Genomic DNA, 15,320 nt, shown 5'->3' with positions numbered 1-15,320 from the left:
CGCTATGTACACCGCACAGACATAAGGGGGGGGGGCACTCGAATATGAAAGCGATACCTGCACTGTCCTACCTGAGTACGGGGGTCATTCAATGTGGGCTCCAAGAAAATGGGTGTCATTCAGTCAGTGTGGGATCGCTAAAATTGGGCGTTTTATTGATAGTGAAAAATATTTAAAAAATTGCAAAAATTTGCGAAAATTAGCAATTTTTAAACTCAAATTGCCGCACAAAAAAACTTGTTCAATATAGGCCTACGCGCAAAATTAAATTTTAACTATTTGGTGTAAACTTCTAAAAAAAAGGTGGCCATGGGTGAAAACTGAGAAAAAAGGAGTCTATTAACAGGTACATGATGCGTATCAATATATGGGAGTGCCCCCCCAGGGCCGTTCCTAGGGATTTTGCCGCCCTAGGCAAAGCCTCTCCCTGCCGCCCCACCAGAGCATACCAAAAAAGTGTTAAGGGGGGTTACCCCCTTGACAACTCATCAGTTTTTTTTCCAGTGGCGGAGCTAGGGTTTGTGGCGCCCAGGGCTAAGGATACATAATGACACCCCCCCCCCATTCAAACAATTGCGCGCGGAGCGAGCAAAAATGTTCACAAATAGGGCTTACCACTAATTAATTTTGGTTATAGTGATATTGAATATCCGTCTTAAATTAATGTTGCAAATGATTTTGTGCGAAATGCGCGGGAAGCGCGTGAAAATTTTGACTTTCATCACTTGGAGGGGGCAGAATCGATCCTGACATATAGATATTTTCGGAGGCGAAGGAGCGTTACGATTTCAATGGATCCTGAATTGGTCAATTCGGCGCCCCCTAAGGGAGGCGCTGTAATTTTTTCTTACCTTTTCTTTCTCCATTCCCGGGTTTTTTCGCCCCTTTTTTGCGCCCCTCTACGTTTGCCGCCCTAGGCGACCGCCTTACCTGGCCTAATGGTCGGAACGGCCCTGCCCTCCCCCCCCCCCCCGACATTAATTTGATAAAATGAATATTTTCCGTAAATTGGTCCAACTCCTCTCAATTTGGTAGTATAGGCCTAATGCTCATAACAAATTCGTCGGTTCCATTTAAAATACATCTAAATCCGTTTCATTTGTCCGGATGGACAATTGGGTCTCCTAACTTATGTTACTGTTTTTGTTTTGTTTTAATCCAGGGGCGACGGTTTGAATGCTAATTAAATTACAGTGCGCATGCCGAAAATCATTTCAGGGCCTGAGGACGAAGTTGATAAAATAAACAGTTAGTGATTGCTTACGCCTTATGCTATACCCGTCTTGGTGCTTAATCTGCATTAACCATGTTAACAGTATTCAAAACACTCTCGATCAAGGGTGAAAATAAGAGAGCTTGAACCAGGGCAGGGACCACTTTGGCAAAAAAAAGTGGTCCCTGGTTCACCCAAGATTTAGAGTGAACCAGGGGCTACTTTGGATGAACCCGGGGCTACTTACTAGGGGTGAAAATAAGGAGTGATGGACCAGGGGCTACTTTTACATCAAAATAGCACTGTCGCCTGGTACAACACATTTAACTACATGTAAGAACCAGGGGCCATTTCCAATCAGTAAAGGGGCCCAATAAAAATAAAGATGTGCTGTATAGTGTACTATGTATGCGTTAACATTGGTTAATAAGCACTAGTTGCTTTGAATTTGATATTTTTGGTTCACTATCTAGGGGCCTGTTTTGTGAGAAAAGTGTCCTTTGGTCAACTAAAATTGAGATGGAACCAGGGGCCATTTAAGAGTTTCTGGAGCCAAACGGCTCCCGTCTCCCACTTATTTTCAACCTTGCAGTCTCGATCTCCTGTCCTGTGACGCGATTTTGAATCGTAAGACGGGCGTACCGAGATGTATTAGAAAACGCAACCTTTCAAATGGGTCTCGAAAAACGTTCTCACAATGTTTATTATCAAAATGGAAAGCAAGTGTTCAAACCATCTCACTTTATTACCATGTAGGCTATACAAATATTATACAAAATATACAATACTGTCCAAAGTTATTTTGCAATATGAAAATAGAAGAGATATAATATACTCTTAAGGGGGTACTACACCCCTGCCCAATTTTGCATTTTTCTCAAAAATTATAGAGCATTGGTGACAGGTAACATATGTATATTATAGGGGCAAGGACTACAACTACTGCACTGGAAATTTTATTTTAGCACAGACATCAGTTGTGGTGTTACAGTCAAAAATGAGGGAAACCCAATATTTGATCAATAAATCAATAACTACTTGCCTTGAGTTGCTGAATTTTCAGTTAGTTGTAGTCCTTGTCCCTATAATATACATATCTTACTTGTCACCAACGCGCTATAATTTTTTGAGAAAAATGCAAAAATAAGCACAAAATTGGGCAGGGGTGTAGTACCCCCTTAAAGTACTTGGTGCTTTTGAATGAGCATGATTACATGTTTTAATATTTGAAAAATACTGTTGATGTTAACAGGAGTACATGTTTTTATTTGATTTGATTTGCTCGGATTTGACAACCTTGGACACTTCTTATGCCGTAAACCAATGCTATGTATATACAAAATGTACATGAATATTAACACTTTCTTTGAATAAATATGAAAACAATTTGCTGGTACATATAAAATAAATTTTCCTGCTTCAATTTACATTATTTACAATGATATCTACAATCCGTCGCCACTTTATTTTTTTAAGGACTAAACATTAGTTATTTATGTTTCTATCTGCCTTCCTCTCAGTCTGTTTGTTCCGCAGTGTCTCTCTATGTTTCCGTGTCTTTGTGTCATCTATCTCATTCTTGTTCTCATACATACAATTATGCTGCTAATGTGCGTTTTCCAAATCTAGCGTGCACAGTGAATAATAATATTATTGTCTCGTCGTGTATAACATATACAATCTGTCCCCTCTCAATGATCTCATTCCCCTCTCTGTCTTTCTATCACCCTCTTCCTCTCACTGTATGTCTATTTCTCTCTAACTAAAACACCCCCACCCCCCTCTCCACATCCACACACACCCCACACACCCAATCTGCTGCAAATATGCGACTTTTTTTTTCAGATCCAGCATCTCTTAGCAGAAATGTTTTTGTCTGGTGCACCCACACTCACCCCATACAGTTTAAATACTTCCCCCACCATGGCCACATGCCCCTTGCATTATAGGCGAATCAGAGTCCGATAACAAGAGAAACATTCCAAAGTAGCACCCAGTGCCCTGATTGGCCACAAATTGGCGCGCTCGCTGTCCACCTGTCATAAGAGGACGTACTCCAACATAGTCATTAGCTGAGAGATGGAACACAGCACCGACGTAGCCTGAGTCTTCTGGATATTGTGGTACACCTGAAGGCGAATTGGGGCTGAAAGAAAATCAAAACACAGAAACGGAGATAACTACTACAACTTTATAAACGAGTTAAATTATTAATGCTTCAATGGAAAAAGTTCAAGTTTTGAAATATTTTCTCAAAATATCCAAAATTTATTTATTATATCAAGAGCTAGGGCATATCTTAAGAACTACTGGATCAATACTAGGCGTGTTTGTACTCATTTTAATGCATTTTTTTATGATGATTCCAAATATGGTCATAAAAATTTACATTTCTGAAATTTTTGAATTAAAAAAAAAAATTTGAAACTTGTCCTCAGTCGACACCCGCGTGAAGAGAGTTAAAAGAGGTCGGTTTAAAGGTAACGCATACGTTTCGGGAAATGCATGATCTCTTTCGGACATGTCGGATGGGAGACAGAGATATAGACACTGTGTGAGGCATCACAGTCAGTTTTGAAAAGATTACTCCCAATTATCAGTTGTGAATGAGATGATCAGCACTGTATGATATACACAAAAGTTGTTTTTTCTCATATATACTGACGAATCGCACATAATTATAAACCGTCCCTTTGTTTATCGACTGCAGAGGGCGACGTTATTGAGTTGTTACAGTGCAAGAACGTTTTTGCCATTGTCGCACTTCACAATGAGCTTCATGGGTTATGTAGGACTGGCGTATTGTAATTCATCACTATGCTGAAATCAAGACTATATCTATACTTACTCCATCTGTAAGCGTATGCTGTTAAGAAGGCGTTGATCATCTCCATTGCCACAGTTCGGTCTTCGGATAACCTCGTGACCAATTTGAAAACTATTGCTATCCTTGTATGTGATCTGACTATAGATGAAGTAGAACCCTGCTTGACGTATCTCAACAAATTTATTGAGAACAAAAGGGAGGAGAGAAGTGGTTGCAAGATTTTCGTAGGCGGGTTCCTCGTCTGTATGCCACATAAACCAGTCACCTATTATAGTGCATGAGAAATTGCAGGAAATAATTAGCATTTTCTCCACATTTTGTAGACATTGTGAGTGGTAGAATTGAAACTAGAGATAATTTGCGCTCACAGAGCGCAGACAATCGCAAGGCATGTAACCCTTTAATGACCTTTTGACCTGACCTTTGACCTTAATGTTTCCCGAGGTTTGTTGTCACCGAAATTGAGCCCCATACCCCTTACATAGGTGAAATTACGGTATAAGATTTGACCCCAGATAACCTTTGACCTGACCCCTGCAAAGTATTCCAACATATTCCCCCTGATCATTAAGTTTGTTGTCACCGAGTTTGGGCCTCATACCCCTTACAGATGTCCAAAAAATGCATTTCTAAAATTTGACCTCTGCATGACCTTTGACCTGAACCCTGCAAAATGTTCCCCTGGTCATGAGATTTGTTGTCACTGAGTTTGAGCCCCATACCCCTTACAGATGTCCAGAAAAGGAAATTATAAGATTTGACCCCAGATAACCTTTGACCTGACCCCTGCAAAGTGTTCCAAAATATTCCCCTGGTCATTAAGTTTGTTGTCACAGAGTTTGAGTCCCGTACCCCTTACAGATGTACAGAAAATGCATTTCTAAAATTTGACCTTTGACCTGACCCCTGTAAAATGTTCCCCTGGTCATGAGATTTGTTGTCACTGAGTTTGAGCCACATACCCCTTGAGATATTGCAATTGTAAGATTTTATTGCAATTGTAAGATTTTACCCCCTTAATGACCTTTAACCCCAATTCTTTGTACAACTTTTAGACACTGGTTAAAGGCGATACAGATATGCAAGTGACAACATTGTGTTATGTAATTTGTGGAAGAAGAAGCATTTTTAGTGAAAATCTCATTTTGGCCATAATGACCTTTGGATGACCTTTGACCCCGAGTTCATCATGTAACATTTGTGCCCCACCCAATGGTCCTTGTGACCAAATATGGTCACATTGGCCTAAAGCATATGGCTACGATGGCTCGTTAAAAGTTTGACAGAAGAAAGAAAGAAGAACTGACCAAAAACAGAACACTCGCAAATTGGAAATTTGCGATTGTAAAGATTCACTGCTTTAAAAAGCCGAGGCTTTTGCTACGCCCAATGGCAAAAAAGAAAAAGAAAAAAAGAACAACATACATCCAATTGATAATTTCGTTGCTATTAAATTAATTTTCTCAATAGTTGTCGTTTCTGCTTTTTTTTCCCTCTCCCACATCCACACCCCCACGATTGCAGTACCTTCAGCAGTGGAAGGTCACACCGACAACAAAATGCATTCAAACTGTAATTTGCTTACCCAAGGTCACAACATTGGAGGTGATGCCAGTCACGTGAATAAACACATGTTCAGGACTATCCGCCTATGTTGAAAGAAGAAAAAAACACGAAATTTTGTAAGAATTTCTAACATTTTCATTTTGAAATAATTGTAAATGTTCAAATAAGCAAAACCATTGAGTGCTTTTCTAACTTACTTCGTGATGCAGAGAATGTTTAGATACGACAGAAGTAAAAAATCAGATGTATAACCTTTTACACAAAAATCCTGTTTATTTTTCGAAGTATACGTAGCCGTCTTCAGTGCCTGAAAATGTACTACTTCATTATTATTACTAAAATAAAAGGAAAAGGATTTTTTCTCAAAACAAAATATTCTGTGACGCCAAATATTTGAACCAATTTGTTGATTCACAAATTGTAACGCCAGGGAACTTTTACTCTACCCGGGACATACTCTACCGCAAGAGAAATAAGCTTTTTAGATAGAACTATGACTTACATTTGGATAAAGTGCGGCCGAATTCCAGGCTGTGTATAAAAGGGTGAAAAAACATAATCAAAGTTAATAATAGGAAATGATAGAGGTACTACAGAAGTTAGTGATCAGTAGCGTATCAGGAATACCCCAGACAGTTTTTACCTTACCGGGGTATAACCAGATCTACATACCGGATAAGTGGACAGCTATAAATTGTTAATTGGTCCGGTAAACACAAAATTTTACCTTGAATTTGAGCTAAAATAGTGTAAACTTGAGATTTTTGCGTACTTCTCGAGCAATTGTCCATGCCAAACTAGGTCAAAATGATGCGCACCGGGAAAATGTTCATCCGGAACAATCGACAGTGTAAGTGATGGACATATTTTTATATGATTTATTACATATTTTTATACCTTTCGACTGCTAGCTAGTACTGTACTTAGAGCTACTTAGGCCTATATTAATAAATAATCTTCCTGTTTCTTTAAATTATTACTATTAGGCATATTCTTTCCTTCATTCTTTCTGGGGTTTGCTGTTCTTAATTCCTTTTCCTTTTTTTCTCTCTCTGTCGTACGTTCTCGCTCCCCCTTTCCATCTACTTCTCTTATAGTTTTCCCCAACATTTTACGTCTCTCAGATCCCGTATATATTATTACTAGGCTACTAGCCTATGTACTAACCTGCATCTCCGTGATGAGCATTCTTTTTCGAACGGTTCAATGTCTTAATCAATGATCGTGAATCCTTCCTGCCACTCTTGAGTTCCTTCTCCGTCTCCTGTTTTGTATAACATGAAATATGAATAATACTTGTATGAATATTCAAATTGTCTATTTGAAAGTCATCTTTGCACGAAATGAGTTCCGCAGGCAACTGATCACTATATGCATTTATAGCTATAGAGGTGAAAATACTTGTATGCCAACCGCAAAAACCGGTAGTGACTAAGATCTAGCAAGCGATACAGAACAATTAAATGGGTATTTCCCAATAACTAATATTATTATTATTATATGGGATTCCCCAAAACGTCACATAGAGGGGCTAATAGTATTTTCACGTGCAACTTGGGAAGTCCGGTCCTTAAAATAGATTTACAGTTGCTCACCTTATGCAAGGCATGAATGGGGATTTCTTCTTTGCTACCAGCGGAAGCGTCCATAACAACAGAGTTGGCTGCCACAGACTGCTCCGGAAACTGCTGCTGTTGCTGGTTCATCGTTTGTTCGATGCTGCAGATTTTTGCGTAAAGTAAGTAAAATGTCATTCCACAACTCAAAAATGCAATAAGTATCACAAAGTCTCTAGCACTTGGCGAGCGAAACTGGCGAGTTTTGATATGCTTTCCGGAAGCAACACAGTCCAGTCCAACCTCAGCAAATTGCTGGTTTGACTGCTGACTCTCAGGTACCATGTCAATTTTAACTGGTGATGCCATACTGATTATAGCCTATACTGCAGACGTCAAGCTTAATACACGTATACGAACTGCTGCTGGTGCTTGCAAAAAAGAATTTACCAAAGTTCCTGAAGTTGAGCTCATTTATACCCACTCTACGATCGATTCCCAGATTTCCTTCCTTCTTCCACATTTCTTGCAACATCATTTGTTGAGCTAAGCTACAAAGTTTTTCTACTAAAACCCCAGTTCAGTATTATTAGTATACAGAGTACGGTGCTAATTCGTGCGGGAGGCGTGTCAATTTCAGGAAAATGTCGTTTTCTCTGTATGCAAATGCACCAATAATAGTCCATTACCAGCTAGCGGGTGAGTGGTGTTTCCTAGGCCCCTGAATCGGCTCAATTACAAACACACAAGTTCCGTGATAAATCCCCGGACAAATCCAATCTAATACGTATCTACATGTCATTTCAAAAGTAATTAATTTGGCATTTTATCTTCTTTTTGCAACAACCATCGGCAATTGTCAATACAATAGGAAATACAAATATTCTCTAATTTGCAAAATGTTCAACAGGCATTAAAGGTATGCATTAGGCATACTTAGCACAAACTCGTATTGTTTGTATATAGTATTGTCTTCCTCATGAACAAAGTAACAAGCGCACCCCTCACCCCCACAAAGTGACATATGTACCTATATGCTCACTGGAACTTGTATATATTTTTGCAACGATTGAAGTGCTGTAGATAATTTGCATGCATGTAGTTGATTTTTCTGCTACCTTTAATGCCGCGGGAAGAAATCACGCAATCGTTCGGCAAATACTATGAACTACATGTTCACCTTGATACATGCTAACAGACCGTAGTAAAAATCAAAACAAGTACAACACAAAAGAATACTGAACTTTACTCATAGGTCGTGTGTTTCTTATCTATATATATCTAGATAGATATATATATCTATATAATATATACTTCCAGGGTTGTGCACCTTAATTTATTAATAAACAATCTCACAAGACCCTGGAAGCTAGGTACCAGGTCTTAAATCGACATTATATCCTTTGTAGTATTTTTTGTAATCTACACTTTCCTTAAAATGCAACAGATTTCTTATTATTAAGGTCTGCATACTCACAGTAGAATATATATAGTATAACAATAGTATATAAATAGAAGTAAGCAATACTTTTACGTGCACTTTCGTAAAGACTGCCCTTTTTTACGATAAGACGCTTAATTAATTTGGAAAACGTACTTCAGCGGCGTTTGTGGTTGAATATGGAGTGGACAATGGTATACGTGTCTGTGCAAGGGTCATGGGCAGGGGTGTACTTACGGGGGTGTCTTGATGTGTGTCAGAGAGATTTCAAAGTCAAAGATGAAATAATACCTATATTAGCCATTTCTCCAGAACTGGCACATAGATTAAAATAGATGTGACCTTGAGGATACAGAATGCGTAATAAAAAAAAGACGCATTTTGTATTAACCGAATAGACGGCAAGTCATCTGTACATGATCACTTTGAGATGATACATGAGAGACAATTATTGAAAGCGGAGAGAGTGTGTGGGGTGGCTGTGTGTTGCACAAGGTGTCTGGGGTGTGCATGAGAGGGAGAGGTACCTCTGATGACCTTGATGTGTTCAATGAAGGATACAGTATTTAACCATTTTCAACCAACTGGAGACGATGTGCATCTGATGACTTTGAGATGGTCAATGAAGGAGCCAATAGTTTTAAACCATTTTAAACCACTTGGATACAGTGTGGCTCTGATGACCTTGAGGTGTGCAATGTTTCTGTGCTTCCTGGCCTTTCTAAGATTATTGAGCGAGCTGTTCGACGTTCACGATCAACTTTACAATTTCTTCACTAGCACTTTAAACCCTTGTCAGCCTGGCTTCAGACGTAATCACTCTACTGCTACTGCTCTTATTGATGTTTCCGACTACATTTTAAATAACATGAATCATGGTGTTGTCACAGGAGCATTGTTCCTGGACCTCAAAAAAGCTTTTGATACTGTAAATCACGAAATTCTTCTTCAAAAGCTTCATAACTATGGTGTCACTGCACAGGTAATACTTTAAATTGGTTTAACTCGTTTAAGTGGTAGAATACAATCAGCCAATGTTAACTCTACACTCTCCGATTTTAAGAATGTTAACATTGGCATTCCGAAGGGTTCGATCTTAGGTCCACTGTTGTTTATAATTTATGTTAATTCTCTTCCTGAATGTATTGATTGTAAATGTGTTATGTATGCTGATGATACAACTTGCTTTTGAATCATCAGACCCAAATGCTCTTCAGTCTGAAATGAATGATAGCTTGTTAAAAATTGCTCGGTGGTTTGAAATCAACAAGCTTACTCTTAACATCAAGAAAACTAAGTACATGGATTTTGGAACAAATCATAGAATGGAAAAATTTTGATGACATTTCCCTTATCTATGATAATGAGACTATTGAAAGGGTTGATAAATTTAAATATTTGGGGGTCATATTTGATCCAATCTTAACTTGGAATGAACATATTGATTACATTTCTTCTGTTATTTCTAAACGTATTGGTGTCATTCGCAGAGTTAAGTTTTATCTTCCTCCAGCCACATTAAATTTGCCAATGCATTGGTTTTCCCACATTTTGATTATTGCAGTCCTGTTTGGTCAAACTGCATTTCTGAGCATTGTAATTCTACCCAAATTCTTCGAAACAAACTTGCTCGTGTTCTTTTGTTTGCGGACATTAGAACACCCATTTCTGATATGATGAACACTCTTTCTTTGGACAGGTTAAACAAAAGATGGGAGAAACAGCTTCTTGTAACTGTTGTTATATGTCTTCATCATGATGCCCCATCTTACCTCTCATGGCAATTTATTTTTACTTCTTCAATTCATTCGAAATGTATATACCAGAAGTCAGTCTTGTAATACACCGGGTAATACACTTGTCTTGGCATCTTGGAATAATAATTCAGGCAAACGAACTTTTTCTTACAGAGGTGCCTCAGTGTGGAACGTTCGCAGTAATCTTACATCAATGAATATGAATTGTTAAAATCAATCATAAGCATTTAATTCACACCTTTCCACCTCTGTAGTAGTTACATGTACGGTACTAAATTGCACTACCTGTATGTTAAGATACATGTTTTATGTTTTACATTTTATCATCTTGCTTTGTAAATATTACCTGGATTTTAATTTTGATTTTCTTTTGTATTATGTAATTAATCTCTTGATATGTAAACATGTTAAAATCTTATATTATTACAATGTATTAATAATTATATCAGGGTCTCATGGGAGACCAAGCTGAATGAAATACCCTGAATAAAGATTGTTATCTATCTGTCTATCTAATAGTTAACCATTTTAAACCAACTGTATACAATGTACATCTGATGACCTTGAGAGGTTCACTGAAGAAGGATCCAATAGTTAACCATTTTAAACCACTTGGATACAGTGGCTCTGATGACCTTGAGGTCTGCAATGAAGAAGGAGTCAATAGTTAACCATTTTAAACCAACTGGATACAGTGTGGCTCTGATGACCTTGAGGTGTTCAATGAAGAAGGAGCTAATATTTAACCATTTTAAACCAACTGGATACAGTGTACATCTGATGACCTTGAGATGTTCAATGAAGAAGGAGCCAATAGTTAACTGTTTTTAAACCAACTGGATACATTGTGCCTCTGACGACCTCCTTGGGGTGTTCAATGAAGTAATCAATAGTTAACCATTTTAAACCAACTGGATACATTGTGCCTCTGATGACCTTGAGGTGTTCAAAGAAGGAGTCAATAGTTAACCGTTTTTAAACCAACTGGATACATTGTGCCTCTGATGACCTTGAGGTGTTCAAAGAAGGAGCCAATAGTTAACCATTTTAAACCAACTGGATACAATGTGCCTCGGATGACCTTGAGAGGTTCAATGAAGAAGGAGCCAATAGTTAACAATTTTAAACCAACCGTATACAATGTACATCTGATGACCTTGAGATGTTCAATGAAGAAGGAGCCAATAGTTAACCATTTTAAACCAACTGTATACAATGTACATCTGATGACCTTGAGATGTTCAATGAAGAAGGAGCCAATAGTTAACCATTTTAAACCAACTGTATACAATGTACATCTGATGACCTTGAGATGTTCAATGAAGAAGGAGCCAATAGTTAACCATTTTAAACCAACTGTATACAATGTACATCTGATGACCTTGAGATGTTCAATGAAGAAGGAGCCAATAGTTAACAATTTTAAACCAACTGTATACAATGTACATCTGATGACCTTGAGATGTTCAATGAAGAAGGAGCTAATAGTTAACCATTTTAAACCAACTGGATACAATGTGCCTCGGATGACCTTGAGGTGTTCAAAGAAGGAGTCAATAGTTAACCGTTTTTAAATCAATACAATGTGCCTCGGATGACCTTGAGGTGTTCAAAGAAGGAGCCAATAGTTAACCGTTTTTAAACCAACTGGATACATTGTGCCTCTGATGACCTTGAGATGTTCAATGAAGAAGGAGCCAATAATCATTTTAAACCAACTGGATACATTGTGCCTCTGACGACCTCCTTGGGGTGTTCAAAGAAGGAGCCAATAGTTAACCATTTTAAACCAACTGGATACATTGTGCCTCTGATGACCTTGAGGTGTTCAAAGAAGGAGTCAATAGTTAACCGTTCATACTGCAGTTACTGTCCATTTTCCTATACACAATACACAGTGCTCTTACCATTGACGCGTAACGTCTACAAATAGCGTATGTTAGAAGTATGGGTAATTGCATAGTTAACGTCGCTGTGTGAAAAATAACCGGCCAATATTAAAAGTACTCTTCTAAAATTCTAGAAAATATAGTTTTGTAACATGTCCTAATTTTTTAGCTAATTTAGGTGTTTGGAAATATTCGCACTTTGGTGTTTTAGGAAGGATATGTAAACGACAGATAACACCAAAAATATGAAGAAATTATTTCCAAACCGTGTTACGGCCCACAGCCATTATGTTTCTCATTTTCAAGAATGTGGTTAACAATATGCACAGTATTGTCTCATTTCGTGAACAAATTGTTACCTTGAGTTTGCTTTATAATCGTTCACCCAACTGAAACTATAATACCAGCTCATTGCTCAAAACAGACACATGTGTGTGTGGATTTAACCAGAGAAGATCTGATGTAACATAGTTGAGCTGTTTTCAATGAGTGTTATCTTGGTTTAATAGCTTTTAATGGAGTTTAAGTCCTGCAAAGGTCGTGGTGAATTCTACTGTAGACATGACTGCATCATGTTTTAAACCAACTGGATACAATGTGCCTCGGATGACCTTGAGATGTTCAATGAAGAAGGAGTCAATAGTTAACTATTTTAAACCAACTGGATACATTGTGCCTCTGATGACCTTGGGTGTTCAAAGAAGGAGCCAATAGTTAACCGTTTTTAAACCAACTGGATACATTGTGCCTCTGATGACCTTGAGATGTTCAATGAAGGAGTCAATAGTTAACCGTTTTAAACCAACTGGATACATTGTGCCTCTGATGACCTTGAGGTGTTCAAAGAAGGAGCCAATAGTTAACCGTCTTTAAACCAACTGGATACATTGTGCCTCTGACGACCTTGGGGTGTTCAAAGAAGGAGCCAATAGTTAACCGTCTTTAAACCAACTGGATACATTGTGCCTCTGATGACCTTGAGATGTTCAATGAAGGAGTCAATAGTTAACCGTTTTAAACCAACTGGATACATTGTGCCTCGGATGACCTTGAGGTGTTCAAAAAGGAGCCAATAGTTAACCGTCTTTAAACCAACTGGATACATTGTGCCTCGGATGATCTTGAGGTGTTCAAAGAAGGAGCCAATAGTTAACCGTCTTTAAACCAACTGGATACATTGTGCCTCTGATGACCTTGAGATGTTCAATGAAGGAGTCAATAGTTAACCGTTTTAAACCAACTGGATACATTGTGCCTCGGATGACCTTGAGGTGTTCAAAAAAGGAGCCAATAGTTAACCGTCTTTAAACCAACTGGATACATTGTGCCTCGGATGATCTTGAGGTGTTCAAAGAAGGAGCCAATAGTTAACCGTCTTTAAACCAACTGGATACATTGTGCCTCTGATGACCTTGAGATGTTCAATGAAGGAGTCAATAGTTAACCGTTTTAAACCAACTGGATACATTGTGCCTCGGATGACCTTGAGGTGTTCAAAAAAGGAGCCAATAGTTAACCGTCTTTAAACCAACTGGATACATTGTGCCTCTGATGACCTTGAGATGTTCAATGAAGGAGTCAATAGTTAACCGTCTTTAAACCAACTGGATACATTGTGCCTCTGATGACCTTGAGATGTTCAATGAAGGAGTCAATAGTTAACCGTCTTTAAACCAACTGGATACATTGTGCCTCGGATGACCTTGAGGTGTTCAAAAAAGGAGCCAATAGTTAACCGTCTTTAAACCAACTGGATACATTGTGCCTCGGATGACCTTGAGGTGTTCAAAAAAGGAGCCAATAGTTAACCGTCTTTAAACCAACTGGATACAGTGTGCTCCCGATGATCTTGAGGTATTCAATGAAGGAGCCAGTATGTAAGGTGCACGTGTTGCAACTTCAAGTGAGTCCACAGTTTCCAAAAAAAAATGCCATAATCGTTTGGCCACTATTAATGCTCTCTTTCATTGATTCTTTATTTAGTTGAGAAAAGTGAGGGATGAGGCTATGGATAACGAAAAGGTCTAGAATCAGCTTTAATATCCTAAACAATCATCAAACAATAGGAAAACATTGGTAGCAAACATTTAATGCACTTTGCTCAGAAAAGAGTTAAAGGGTGCAGGGTCACCTTTAATTGCTCAGATCTTGTTAAACGCTGATGTATGATTCTCGAGTTATAATCAGAAAAGTCAATTATGTCGATTTTCATAAAAAGGTTATCTACTTAAAGGCATATGGTTTGTGATACCAAGTCGAATGAAGAATCGCAAAAAATTTTTGGTGACGTGACAGTGTCACGGTCTCTCTATAGTCTCACACCTTCATTCACCATATAAAAATGTGCTCTTAAATTGAACACTTATACGATTAGAATCAGTTCTGCAGGAGTATCATGTTTATTGAACCGTGTCATTCATTGTCTTAAGGAATATCAGAATATTTGATGTCACAAGCGGTGTAATGTGATGTATTATATTGGACTTCAGCGTTGATACGAACACGGCGTGGTGTGCCACTGGTCAGCAATCACACAGTGCATGAAGAGTCAAAGTATAGCCAGTATGACTGTGAGTACAATTCAGCCAAAGTTTTAACAAGTTTCAAGAATATATTAACAAATTATAAATTTAGACAGATATGTTTTTAAAAGATTTTAAGTGTCAATAGTTGTTTCTGAAATGACCGTTTCTCCCTCTCTGGAGGCCTTGCCTTTTTGATCATCTCATCCCGATTTCTGCCCAGAATTTGTATGCAATGAACATAATAACGTTTTCAAAAGGTTGATCATTATTTTTAAAGGTTCTTTAAATGGAGCGAAACTACCAAAATACAAGATTTAAAGAAATTTGTTTGGATACGGATTTTTTAGCCTGACAATTTTAAGTTTCGATCCCACAGATGTTCATTCTCCTTAAGTAGTGTAAACAAACCCAAAAGACGCAGAGCGCAAAATATAGTCACGTAAAGATCTTTCAAAATTCCTAAATAACAACAGAATTATATCAATCAATACAAGTACAAGTATATAAATACTACAATCAAACCAACAAAACAAATCCATTGTGTAA

At 38.1% G+C, this 15,320-nt stretch overlaps 1 protein-coding gene and 1 long non-coding RNA gene across 4 annotated transcripts in view; one reads left to right on the top strand and one right to left on the bottom strand.

The window, feature by feature from the left end:
* LOC140155599 (uncharacterized) overlaps positions 1-8,118 on the bottom strand; it is a 136,027-nt gene extending 127,909 nt beyond the window's left edge. The window contains exons 1-6 of one of the 2 annotated variants that reach the window (XR_011859400.1): positions 7,202-8,118; positions 6,774-6,870; positions 6,109-6,137; positions 5,626-5,689; positions 4,062-4,305; positions 2,472-3,359 (exon numbers count right to left, since the gene is read on the bottom strand). Coding sequence is in view for 1 of the 2 variants with exons in the window: in XM_072178512.1 (XP_072034613.1) it covers positions 3,119-3,359; positions 4,062-4,305; positions 5,626-5,689; positions 6,109-6,137; positions 6,774-6,870; positions 7,202-7,531 (1,005 nt within the window). In the remaining variant the exon portion in view is untranslated. Of the gene's footprint in view, positions 1-1,901; positions 3,360-4,061; positions 4,306-5,625; positions 5,690-6,108; positions 6,138-6,773; positions 6,871-7,201 lie in introns of those variants that run through there. The other variant, XM_072178512.1, reaches the window with a different exon arrangement.
* Positions 7,241-15,320, top strand: part of LOC140155601 (uncharacterized) — a 71,310-nt gene continuing 63,230 nt past the window's right edge. The window contains exon 1 of one of the 2 annotated variants that reach the window (XR_011859402.1): positions 7,241-7,344. This is a non-coding gene — a long non-coding RNA (uncharacterized lncRNA). Of the gene's footprint in view, positions 7,345-14,394; positions 14,820-15,320 lie in introns of those variants that run through there. The other variant, XR_011859403.1, reaches the window with a different exon arrangement.

Source organism: Amphiura filiformis, chromosome 6, assembly GCF_039555335.1.
Source record: "Amphiura filiformis chromosome 6, Afil_fr2py, whole genome shotgun sequence".
NCBI lineage: Eukaryota > Metazoa > Echinodermata > Ophiuroidea > Amphilepidida > Amphiuridae > Amphiura > Amphiura filiformis.
This window is presented reverse-complemented; position numbering and strand designations above follow the sequence as displayed.